Source organism: Stomoxys calcitrans, chromosome 3, assembly GCF_963082655.1.
Source record: "Stomoxys calcitrans chromosome 3, idStoCalc2.1, whole genome shotgun sequence".
Taxonomy (NCBI): Eukaryota; Metazoa; Arthropoda; class Insecta; order Diptera; family Muscidae; genus Stomoxys; species Stomoxys calcitrans.
Window position 1 is genome coordinate 18,772,127 of NC_081554.1, and position 11,510 is coordinate 18,783,636.

The 11,510-nt window shown below is 40.6% G+C and overlaps 2 protein-coding genes across 3 annotated transcripts; both read right to left on the reverse strand.

The window, feature by feature from the left end:
• Nucleotides 1–2,202: 2,202 nt before the first annotated feature.
• LOC131996265 (uncharacterized) lies at nucleotides 2,203–11,069 on the reverse strand. Of its 2 annotated transcripts, none has more exons than XM_059365789.1 (2): nucleotides 11,003–11,069; nucleotides 2,203–3,132 (listed from the first exon to the last, which is right to left on the reverse strand). In XM_059365789.1, exon 2 carries the CDS (start codon nucleotides 3,123–3,125, stop codon nucleotides 2,517–2,519), a length of 609 nt encoding a protein of 202 aa, XP_059221772.1. In that variant the 5' UTR covers nucleotides 3,126–3,132; nucleotides 11,003–11,069; the 3' UTR covers nucleotides 2,203–2,516. The 2 variants fall into 2 exon arrangements, with proteins under 2 accessions (XP_059221772.1, XP_059221771.1); XM_059365788.1 differs by having other exon boundaries at nucleotides 10,778–11,057.
• Nucleotides 3,399–6,616, reverse strand: LOC131996003 (uncharacterized). Its single transcript, XM_059365408.1, has 2 exons — nucleotides 4,319–6,616; nucleotides 3,399–3,554 (listed from the first exon to the last, which is right to left on the reverse strand). Exons 1-2 carry the CDS (start codon nucleotides 6,614–6,616, stop codon nucleotides 3,399–3,401), a joined length of 2,454 nt encoding a protein of 817 aa, XP_059221391.1.
• Nucleotides 11,070–11,510: the final 441 nt, after the last annotated feature.

The window sequence follows — 11,510 nt, forward strand, 5'->3', positions numbered from 1 at the left end:
GGGCGCAATTCTTATCCGATTGGACTGAAATTTTGCACGACGTATTTTATTATGACTTTCAACAACTGTGCTCAGATCGGCTCAAATCGGTTCACAATCTGATATAGCTGCCATATTAACCGATCTTGGGTCTTGACTTCTTGAGCCTCTAGAGGGCGCAATTCTTATCCGATTGGAAAGAAATTTTTCACGACGTGTTTTGTTATGATATCCAACAACTGAGCCAAGTATGGTTTAAATTGGTTCATAACCTGATATAGCTGTCATATAAACCGATTTTGTATCTTGACTTCTTGAGCCTCTAGCGGGCGCAATTCTTATCCGATTGGAATGAACGACGTTTTTCGATATGACTTCCAACAACTACGCTAAGTATGGTTTAAATCGGTTCATGTTTGATATAGCTGCCATATAAACCGATCTTTGGTCTTGACTTCTTGAGCCTCTAGAGGGCGCAATTCATATCTGAATGCGATCCATGGTGGAGAGTATATAAGATTCGGCACGGCCGAACTTAGCAAGCTTTTACTTGTTATTTATTTATTTTAGTTTCCCCAAGTCGCTTTAGAAAATTCCATTGTTTAGTATTCTTTTAGTGTACCTTCATTCCTCTATATCATTTATTCATACTTAGCGTAGAAAGACAATAATATATATTGTCTTTGCAGCCATATGTTTGCACTTATCATGTCCTGGATAGAAAAGGAAATGCTGCTGTTGCAACTCGTTTTTCTACACTTCTAACCTCTCTACTCAAAAAAAAAAAAAAAAACTCCCTCAGCATACCCATAGGATTGAACACAGCCGTATAATAAGTCAGTCGTCTGCTCTAGATTGTATAACATTTTAATCCTGCTTAATAATTAGTTACCCCCAGCAACAACTAACACTAGGTCCACTCACTCACACACACACACACACACGCATACTTTCCAATTCTCAGGGACCCGACAATGGACTACCATCTTGCTCCTTGAATGTTTGTACTTCCTTAGCTGCAACGTGCTTGGAAAGCATAATTCCCTTGCACACAAATATTAGATGGTTAAATGTTCGCATGGACATGGTTAGCAATGTGAGCTGGAGGCTCCAGTTGCTACGTGGTCGCTATTTAGAGCAAATGGCACAAAAAACAAAAAATCTACGTTAGAAATTCCTTCATAAATACAGAGAAATATTATTTAAGTTTGCGTATTTTTCAACCACAAATACTTTGGGTCTTAGTGGCGTAGCGAATGCTTAAATTAAATGAAAATAATTATGCCACCGTGTTCTCTGTAAGAGGGGTTGAGGCAAAAACTCCAAGAAAATTTTTCAATTAAAGCGAGAATTAAATGGGAAATATAATGACCGATGATTATGAATGGTGGTGGCAAAGTGCATAGAATAATAAATGAAAGGAATACAAGATGTGGTGAAGTGGAAAAATATGATGCTATTTATTTTTATTGGCATGTGCATCCTCTTAACATGGTCCACATTATTATTGGTCGCAAAGTTTGAAGTGTGCATTTGAATTGTAAGGAGCAAACATTCTAAAGTCTTTACCAATAGCATTCACCATAATAGGAGAGAAGATTAATTTATTTCAAAATTTTGGAAAAAAAAAAATCGGCAGAGAATTGAATTTTACCTTTTAGACCATATCTCCATTAACACTAGAAAGAGCAAACGGGTAAGTTCGGGCCGAATCTTATATACCCCCCACCATGGATCGCCTTTGTCATGTTTTTTGAATGACTTTTTCAAATATTGGGTTGCCCAAAAAGTAATTGCGGATTTTTTAAAAGAAAGTAAATGCATTTTTAATAAAACTTAGAATGAACTTTAATCAAATATACTTTTTTTACACTTTATTTTCTAAAGCAAGCTAAAAGTAACAGCTGATAACTGACAGAAGAAAGAATGCAATTACAGAGTCACAAGCTGTGAAAAAATTTGTCAACGCCGACTATATGAAAAATCCACAATTACTTTTTGGGCAACCCAATACATATAAGTGCACAACCTTGGGGGGTTCCAGTTAGACGCAGAGGGGGGGTAAGTGGAATGAGAGAGCGGATGACGTCACAATTGGAGTTCCCTTGGGGGATGATGTGTGGACTGTAATGTAGGTGATGTTACTTATTATTCCTCATGCCAAGAGGAATGATAAGTGTATATTGAGGTAATGAGAAGAGGAAAAAATGAGAAGGCGTTAAGTTTCGGTATGTGGTGTATAAGGAGTACAGGATTTATTGGGGATAAGAGAGGGGGGAAATGTTGTGTGCTCACCTTGCTGCCGTTGGAAAAGAAGTGCCAGAATTAAGCAAGAGGAAATGCAAGGGAGCTATAGTACTAAAATACTTATTACTAGAAATTCACAATAGCTTAACTAATATATAACCTCTTACATGCTACAAAATTCATTTTACAATTCACAATACAATTCAGAATGTCTAATACTTATTCTACGATAAATTGTAACTTAAATTAATTGGACAAATCCAAATTTGTCCATGGCGCCGGCCTTGCGGTTACGCAAAATTGGTTGATGAGGCGCAAAGCACGGTCGCCAGGGACTTGATGGCCTCTGAGAGGATCAAGTGATTGGGCTGATTGGTTGACGGTGTCGTGGTTGACTGGGGTTTGCGTTGAGGCTTGCGTTGAGGCTGTTGGTGGTGTCTTTGGCCCTTGGGCCTGTTGGTTTTTCTGGCTTTTTGTTGTTGCTGTTGCCCAGCTGACACTTGGTTACGCTGGCCTAGGCGTGATTTGACGCTTACGTTGGGCCTTGCTGGTTTTCGTTGGGACTGAGATGAGGTGGATTGGCCATTGTTGGGTCTTCTTGGCTCTTGGCGTTGATGTCTTGATGGGGTAGATTGGTTGGTAGCGCTGGAGTCTTTGGGTTTTAGGGCTACTTTCCGTGGGTGCAGCATTGTATGGTGCTGGAACCCACATTTCCTGCAAGTTTCCATCGACTGGCAATCGTCCACAATATGGCTTTTGGCCAGGCAGTTCCGGCAGTACTTGTGCCTTAGCACTGCCACCCTTCTGTCCTCCACGGTCATCTTGATGAATTTTGGGCAGTACCGGAGGCCATGGCGGTTTTGGCACAGAGTACATTTGTACACTTCCTGGGCACGCATTGTAAATCTGAAAATGAACCGAGAGGTGAGTGAGATGTCTATGAAGGGATGAAATGGAAAATGAAATGAGATGGGAGGGTTGAAAAGCAGAGATTGTCATGCATCGAGATAGCAATACACTGGGTCTATTATTGGGGTTGATCGAGCAAGGGCAAGTGGCACAATTTGACAATCGGTCGAGTAATGATGCCCGAGGCGATACGGACATCGGCTATTCTTACATTTTCATCGGGACCATTATGCGTCCTAGCCACTCTTCCGAGTCGCCAGTCGCTAGGCGGCAGTAGATCGTCCATTACGACTACGAGATCGCCGACCTTTATATTGGGAGAAGTGGTTTTCCACTTGTATCGCTTTTGAAGAGCTTTGAGGTACTCTTCTTTCCATCGAATAGCGAACTGGTGATGTATCGCCTTCAGTCTCTGCCACCTGTTTATAAGGGAGAGGTCTGGAGCAAGAGGCTCGGGAAAAGCCACAATTGGTGAGCCTTTCAAAAAGTGTCCGGGAGTCAAAGCTGTGAGGTCGTTCGGATCCTCAGAGACAGCAGAGATTGGACGGGAGTTTAGAACTCCTTCAATCCGAGCGAGAACGGTAGCGAATTGCTCGAAAGTGAAGAGATGAGCGCCTGCTACTCGTTTGAAATGGTGTTTGAATGACTTCACGGCCGATTCCCAAAGGCCACCCATATGTGGAGCATGGGGGGGTATAAACTGCCACTCAAAGCCTTGGGTAGCGTACTTTCCAGCAATGTCACTCGCTGCTACCTGAATGAAACTTCTGAATTCTTTCAGCATCTTTCGACTTGCACCTACGAAATTTCGGCCATTATCCGATACTACCTTTCTAGGTAGGCCTCGCCTCCCAAGAAAACGAGAAAAAGCGGCCTCAAATGCCGCCGTGGAAAGCTCGGAGCATGGCTCTGACGGTGGGTTTGTCAGCCAATTCGGGCCATGAAACCAAAATGAATTGCAAGCGAGGTCTTGCGGCCTACAGCCTCTCGTACCGAGGTCGGCTGGATTGTCGTGGGTGGGTACATGTCGCCATGTTCCCTCTGGTAGAAGATCATGAATTTTGGAAGTTCGATTTGCCACGTATGTTTCCCAGGTCCATGGTGGTTTTGTTAACCAACCAAGAACAATAGACGAATCTGTCCAAAGCGTGATGCCACTAATGTTCATGTCGAACGAGCACACCACATAGTTGACAAGTTTCGCTAGGAGGAAGGCACCATTGAGTTCCAAACGTGGAAGGCATACAGGCTTCAGAGGAGCCACTTTACTTTTCGCCACGAACAAATTCGAGAACACTACAGACTTGGAGGTCTGACACCGAATGTATACGCATGCACACATTGCCGCTTGAGATGCGTCAGAGAACCCATGAATCTCCACGGTATCAGAGGGATGGTACTGCAGCCATCTGGGAACGGAAATCGACCCAATGTGACCCAAGTCAGAGACCAGAGAATTCCATTTTCCCAGAGTTTCCGAGCTTAGTTCGTCATCCCAATCCAGCCCTTCAAGCCAAAGTTGCTGCATCAGAATTTTCGACTTGATCACTACAGGAGCAACCCATCCTGCAGGATCGAATAGTTGAGCGACGGCGGAGAGAACTTTGCGTTTGCTCATAGGCTGGTCGGTTGGAATAGCGCTGAGGGTGTAACTGAATGAATCAGTTAGGGCATTCCATTTGATACCCAGAGTCTTGGTAGTGCTAGAGTCATGGAAACGCAAGAAGTCTGAGTTATATAGACTTTCGGGTGGGAGGTTTGCCAGTAATTGTGGGTCGTTCGCGGTTAATTTGACAAGGGGAAACCCTGCCTGCGCAAGGACCGAGATTATGTCCCCTTGCGCTTGAATGGTGTCTTCAATAGAGAAGCCTCCGGACAAAATGTCGTCGACATATGTCTCTTTCCTCAATGTCTCTGCGACATTGGGAAATTTGTTCTCAGAGTCAGCGGCCAGTTTCAAAAGGGTGCGGATGGCTAAAAACGGGGCGCAGTTGAGGCCAAAGGTAACCGTTTTTAGTTCGAAATCTTTTACCGGTCCCGTAGGATCCGGCCTGAAAAGTATTCGCTGATAGGCTCTATCGATTGGATGCAACCATATCTGCCTATACATTTTTTGAATATCCCCGCAGAATACATATCTGTATCTGCGCCAGCCGAGGATAACAGATGTCAAATCGGTTTGTAGCGTAGGCCCAGTGTGCAGCACGTCATTCAGAGAGTATCCAGATTTGCTCTTACGAGACGCATTAAACACAACTCTCACCTTTGTGGATTTATGCTCTGGACGAATGACGGCGTGGTGAGGGAGATAAAAGGAATTGTATTTCCCATAACAGTTTATCTCCTGAGAAGAGGTTTCTTCAGCATGACCGAGAGAAAGGTACTCGCTTAACACTGAATTGTACTCTGTATTTAGCTCGGGGTCATCAGAGAGCTTTGTCTCCATACGATTGTATTGAGCTAGAGCGAGAAAGCGAGAAGAGCCGAGAGACAGGGAATCGGAGAACTCTGCCTTGAAAGGCAGTCTCACGATGTATCTACCATCCGGGGATCTGGTGGTAGTTTTAGAGTAGAACTCTTCGCAAAACTGATCTTCCTCACAAAGAGGGGGAGCCATGGGTACCTCTTCTTGCTCCCAGAATTTTCTCAGAAGTTCGCTTATTTTTATATCCTCGGATTCAACCACGTTAGTGGAAAATGAGAAAATTCTTTCAGTTTGCATTGGACCGCTCAATACCCAGCCAAATACTGTATTGTATGCTGAGGTATCGCCACATACGTTCTTTCTGATTCCTTCCATGCTGATGAAGCGTTCAGAATCATTGCCTAAAATTAGGTCAATTTGAGCGGATTTATTGAAGTTTGGATCGGCTAAATCAAGTTCCTCCAGATCTGAGGGATTTGAAACTTCAAATGAAACAGAGGGTAGCCATTTTGTCATTTTAGGCAGAACTATTGCCGAGACTGTGAAGCGAACATCGTATTTTTCAGCGACAATGACGAGTTGGCATTCCTTTTCCGAAGTTTGAGTCTGTTCTCCAATACCAAAAATTTCGAAGTGCGCTCTGGAAGTGGGAATTTGCAAGCGCTTCTGAATTCGTTGGGTTATAAAGGTTCGTTGAGAACCGGGATCAATCAGGGCTCTCAAAGTGAACAACTCCCCTTGATGTTCAACACGAACTAGAGCTGTTCGTAGTAAAATCGTCTCGTTGTTGGATGAGAAATTAGCCTGAACATGAGAGGAGCGATTGGCGCTTGAAGTGGAGGGAGCTTCATTAAGAGAGGTGTCTTTTGGGCTTACGCCCGAAGATTTCGCGTGACTCTTGTTGTCTTCGTGATTAGAATGATTTGGGCGATCATCAGTCTTCTCTTCTGGCTTACCCCTAAAGTGCAGCAGAGTATGGTGTGGCTTGTGACATATGATGCAAGTGTTTATACTCTTGCAATTTGTCTTGAGATGAGACGAGGAGAGGCAATTCATACACAACTTATGCCTGTGTGCAAATTCGTTGCGTTGTTGTGCGGAATATTTTCGAAATTGCCCACAGCTTCTTATAGTGTGGTCGGAATTGCACAGGGGGCAAGAAGAGCTTAGCTTTTCTTGCGAGTGGTAAGTTTGTATCTTACCACTGTTCTGAGACGGGAGCGAACCTCTGGTTTTCGTGGCCTTCATGCTCGAAAGGCGTTCCACGATTTCATAGCGGCTGATGAGAAATTCATCCAGCTGGTTCCAAGTGGGAAGCTCACGGTGAGATGTGAGAGACTGTTCCCAGAGAGCCAGTGTTTCATCTGGCAACTTGGTCGATACCAAGTACAACAAAATTGGATCCCAGCTTCCAACATTGACGTTAAGTGTCCTGAGGGTGCAGAGACAATCGTTAACTGTGGATTGAATCCTGTGAATTGCTTCACTGTTCTCCACAGTGGCAGTTGGGATACTGAAGAGAATCTTCAGTTGATTGTCTACTAAGACTCGCTTATTTTCATAGCGAGCCTTCAAGGCACTCCAAGCAAGATCAAAGTTCTCATCGCAGAGCGCATATCGCTTGACTATGGCACCGGCGTCACCTCTAGTCTTATTTCGCAGATGATATAACTTTTGAGCTCGGGTCAATTTTGGATGGTCCGCGTAGACCGCCGTGAACATGTCACGAAATGACGGCCATTCTTCATAACCTCCCTTGAATATCTCGGTATCACAGGGAGGGACTTTGATGTAACTGTCAGCAACATCATGAGACGAGTGATTAGCGGCTGGTTGGGGAATATAAGCCGGAATAAGGCTGTGCCTTGCATTCTGGCGAGTATTTCCACCAGATATTCTTAGCATATCGAGTATTTGGGATCTCGCCGTATAATAGGCCTCTGAGCTGGCATTAAAATTAACCAGTGCGTTGTCTCTAAAGTCCTTCGAATTGGTACCTCTCGGAGCTAGCATAAGACTCTCATATGTAGTCTGAAGTCGCTGCCACCTATGCTCCAAGTCCTCCAACCTTACTTCCAATACCGAATCCGTTTGATCTTGGATCTCACACTGCTCAAACTGAGTGCAGAAGTTGATCAAATGATCACAATCAAACAGGAACTTGTCATTACTTAACGAGGTCTGCGCTGGGGGAGCAGCACCGGTATTGGTATCAGATACCGAAGGTTGGGAAGTGAGATTCGCAGATGCCTTTTCCACGCTCATTTTGTACCGAGTTCGTACAACGCTGAGCAAGAGAACTAGTAAGAGAAGAGTACAGAGTTTTCAGCTCTGGTTTGAGATAGGGATGTAGATGAATTATTTGTGTGAAATGTGGTTAGAAATCTCTTGGCCTTTGAAAACACAAGGAGTGTAAACGATTTCGATTTGCGGTTGAAATTTATAGCGAGTGCAAAGCTTCGATGGGTAACCAAATCGTTTTAGATAGAAAGAGCGGTGATAAGATTCTGGACTAGTAAAGTAGCGGGTTCTGCATTAAATGCCAAAAATATAATTTAAAAGTCAGAATCTTCTTTGCGGTAGTCTAATGGGTAGTCTTAGACTTCAAATATGAGAACATTAAAGGCAAGATTTTAGCGTTATTTCAAATAATTCATAGCTCTACGAACGAGGGACTCAGATTCCTTCTATGAACATATCCAGAGAGATGAGCGGTTCTGAATAATCCAACTTTTCATTGAGCTAGAAAGTTATGTACAACAGTGAATGAGAATTCACTCAAAATTGAATTTTACTGGGAGACGAATATATTGTTCTCGTAGATAGATTCACGAGTTTGCGAATGTTTCAACGGAGAAATTTCCGTTTTTTTTTTTTTTTTTTTTTTTTTCGAGAAGCAAGCAAAAAAAATCTTAATTTCACAATATTGTTTAGACGATATTTGTTGAAAATTATCACGGATTGGTTTTTGATCGTATGTGTAAATGAACCTTTCAACGTTCAAAAACCCACATACGCCTTATAAATTTCTTCAAATATATCTGATTTTCTCATCAACTTGTTAAACAAGTGCACATAAGGCTGAAAATCAGGTAAAGGAAATGTATATGGTTTGTAAAAAAGGGGTTAGTTCATATATGTGTTGGGTTTGTTAGTACGTAAACAATTCCCTAACTATCAATCCAAATTACATATGAATTGAATGATTTGCACGAATGCAATGCCGCTGTATTATTTTTTCCGAGTGTACTTTTTCTTCAAGTGTAATTTTTCTTTGAGTGTATTCTCCCTGAGTGGAGTTTTTTTTTTTTTTTTTTTTCTTTGAGAATACTTTTTTTTTTTTTTCCAAGTGTAGTTTTCTTCGAGTGTAGTTTTTCTTTCAGTGTAGTTTTTCTTTGAGTGTAGTTTTTCTTTCAGTGTAGTTTTTCTTTGAGTGTAGCTTTTCTTTGAGACAATTCTTTAAGTGAATTTCTTCCTTGAGCGTGTTTTTCTTTTTTCCCTTCTCCCTTTTGATTGTATTTCTCTTTGAGTGTATTTTTTCTTTCAGTGTATGTTTTCTGACGGAAGAGAATGATTTCCCTGGACGGTTTACGGTTTTCCGTCAATTAACATAACCGAGGAAATTTTCCCAAGAAAAAAAATACAATCCCACAACCCGTTTCAAAATCACCAGTCTGGCAACACCGCGTATTTGGTGGTTTGTTTTGATCTTCATATGACTACTTCCAATGAGAGTCAGAAGCGCAAAACAAACTTGCCGAGAATAAATAATGATGGTGTGTGGGGGGGGGGTCTGTGTCTATCAGGTGGCTGACTACTGCGGGCTCTGCCTATCAATCAGCGGCAGAGTGAATGCGTATGAAGCAAGCAGCACAAACGAGACCCTAGAAAATGCATATACATACACTCATACGTATTAATAACAGCCTGAGGGGCAAATTGGCGCGTATGTTGTCTCCTTCTACTTCCAACCAACAAGACAGGCAATCGCCCTTCTGTTTTGTTTATGCTTTACGTTTTTCGGTCAGATCTTTTTTTTTTTTTGTTCTTCTTCTTGTAATAACTCTGTTGCTTTGGTGGGTTAGGTTTTTTTTTTTTTTTTTCCTTCTGTTTTCTTTGTTTACGTTTGTTTGCTTGATGGATAATTTCAATTTGCAAAAAAAAAGGAATAGAATCGTCCAATAATTATGAAAATATAACAAATATGTGAGGGAGCCGTGCAATAAAAACTACAGTGCTGTGATTTAGATGTAAGAGCCTTATTTAGTGCAATATATTACTTTTTAATCAACTCCAGTGCAATATAAAAACTGGGATGGTATCGGAATTGTGCAATATTTTAATATTTTTAAACAAGCTTCTCTGCAATAATATCACGCTGTGGTGATGTTCATAATTGTACAATATTTTGCCAAAATAAACCCCACATAAGTAGGTGATTAATAGGAAATTTGTTTTTATTTTTTCTTTTGGTATGATTTAGCATGCATGAAAGTGGGTCAGCATATGAGCTGTGATATGAAAATAGCGTTGTGATATGGCGAAATATTCTCAATTTAACTTGCAATATTTATATTTTCCTAAATAAGGTGTTCACAAGAGCGGGTCAGCAATTAGGAGTGTGCAATACTATTAAGGTTGTGATTTCGTAATTCTTCTGAATATGTGTATAAATTTTAACATAAATTGCCCACAAAAAAGGTTCAAATTTTTAGCTTTCTTTCCAACGAATTAAGCCTTTATGAGAGCGGGTTAACAACTGCGAAATGTGCAATAACATGGAAATGGCGTTGTGATTTTTCAATTGTTTAACACAACCCGTGAATAAAAAAAAGGGTTGACTTTTCAATTCCTGTGGAATAAATTGCGTATAAGAGAGTGGGTTGACGATTTTGATTTGTGCAATATTTTGTGAAAACTGAAATATTTTATAGGGCTGTGCAATACTTTGTAACAACGTGCAATATTTCACAAAACCCGAGCGACATACAACAACAACGAGCAATATTTTGTAAAAACCGGTGCAATAGATTTAACAACGTGCAATATTTTATAACAATGGGCAATATTTTATAAAAACCGGTGCAATAGATTTAACCACGTGCAATATTTTATAACAATGGGCAATATTAGAACACAATGTGCAATATTTTATAACCACTGTGCAATATTTTATATTTTTGGCGGCCAGCTTTTACTATTGAACAATTTTAACACCTTTTCTTTATAAAATTTTATAATTTCTTTTAAAATTGTTATGTGTTGTCGGATTTTAACTATGTTTGTATGTGAGTGTGATAGGTTGCTTTTCTTCGTTTTCGTTTCTTTTAAATTCACTTGCCGCCTTTCCACAAATTATCTCTTTTTTTTTCCTTTATAACAAAATTTTCGAAATGTACAGCTTTTTGTTAGCTTTACAACATGTGAACAACAATAATGCACCTTTTCCTTTTGTTTTCTAGCACATTTGCCTCTTCACAACTTAAATTTGCCTTCTTTTAATTATTTATTGCCTGTTGCACTTTTTTGTTTAAATCTTGATTTTTTTTTTTTCTCCTTTTGCTTTTCACTTGCACATCTACTTTACTCCAAACATATTCAAAATGTGAACTAAGCTCTTCTTCTTAAAGTGCGTGTCTGTCTGTCTGAGTGCCTTTTTTTTTTGCTTTTCTTTTCTTTGCTTTTGGCGAGAGAGATATCGAGAGGAAGAGAGAGAGAGAAAGAGAGAGAATTTACATTAATCTCCGTTCCTTTATACACTGTACGAAACGATCGTTGAACTTTGCGTTGTATATAGAACGGACTATGTATTTCGATTTTTATGTTTCTGCTTTGAATATATATTTGTTTTTTTTTTTTTTTTTTTTTTGATTTTTATCCGTTATGAAAACTTTAAACGACTTTCATTTGACTTTAACGGGATTTTTGCCAGCAAATAAAAAAAAAAAAA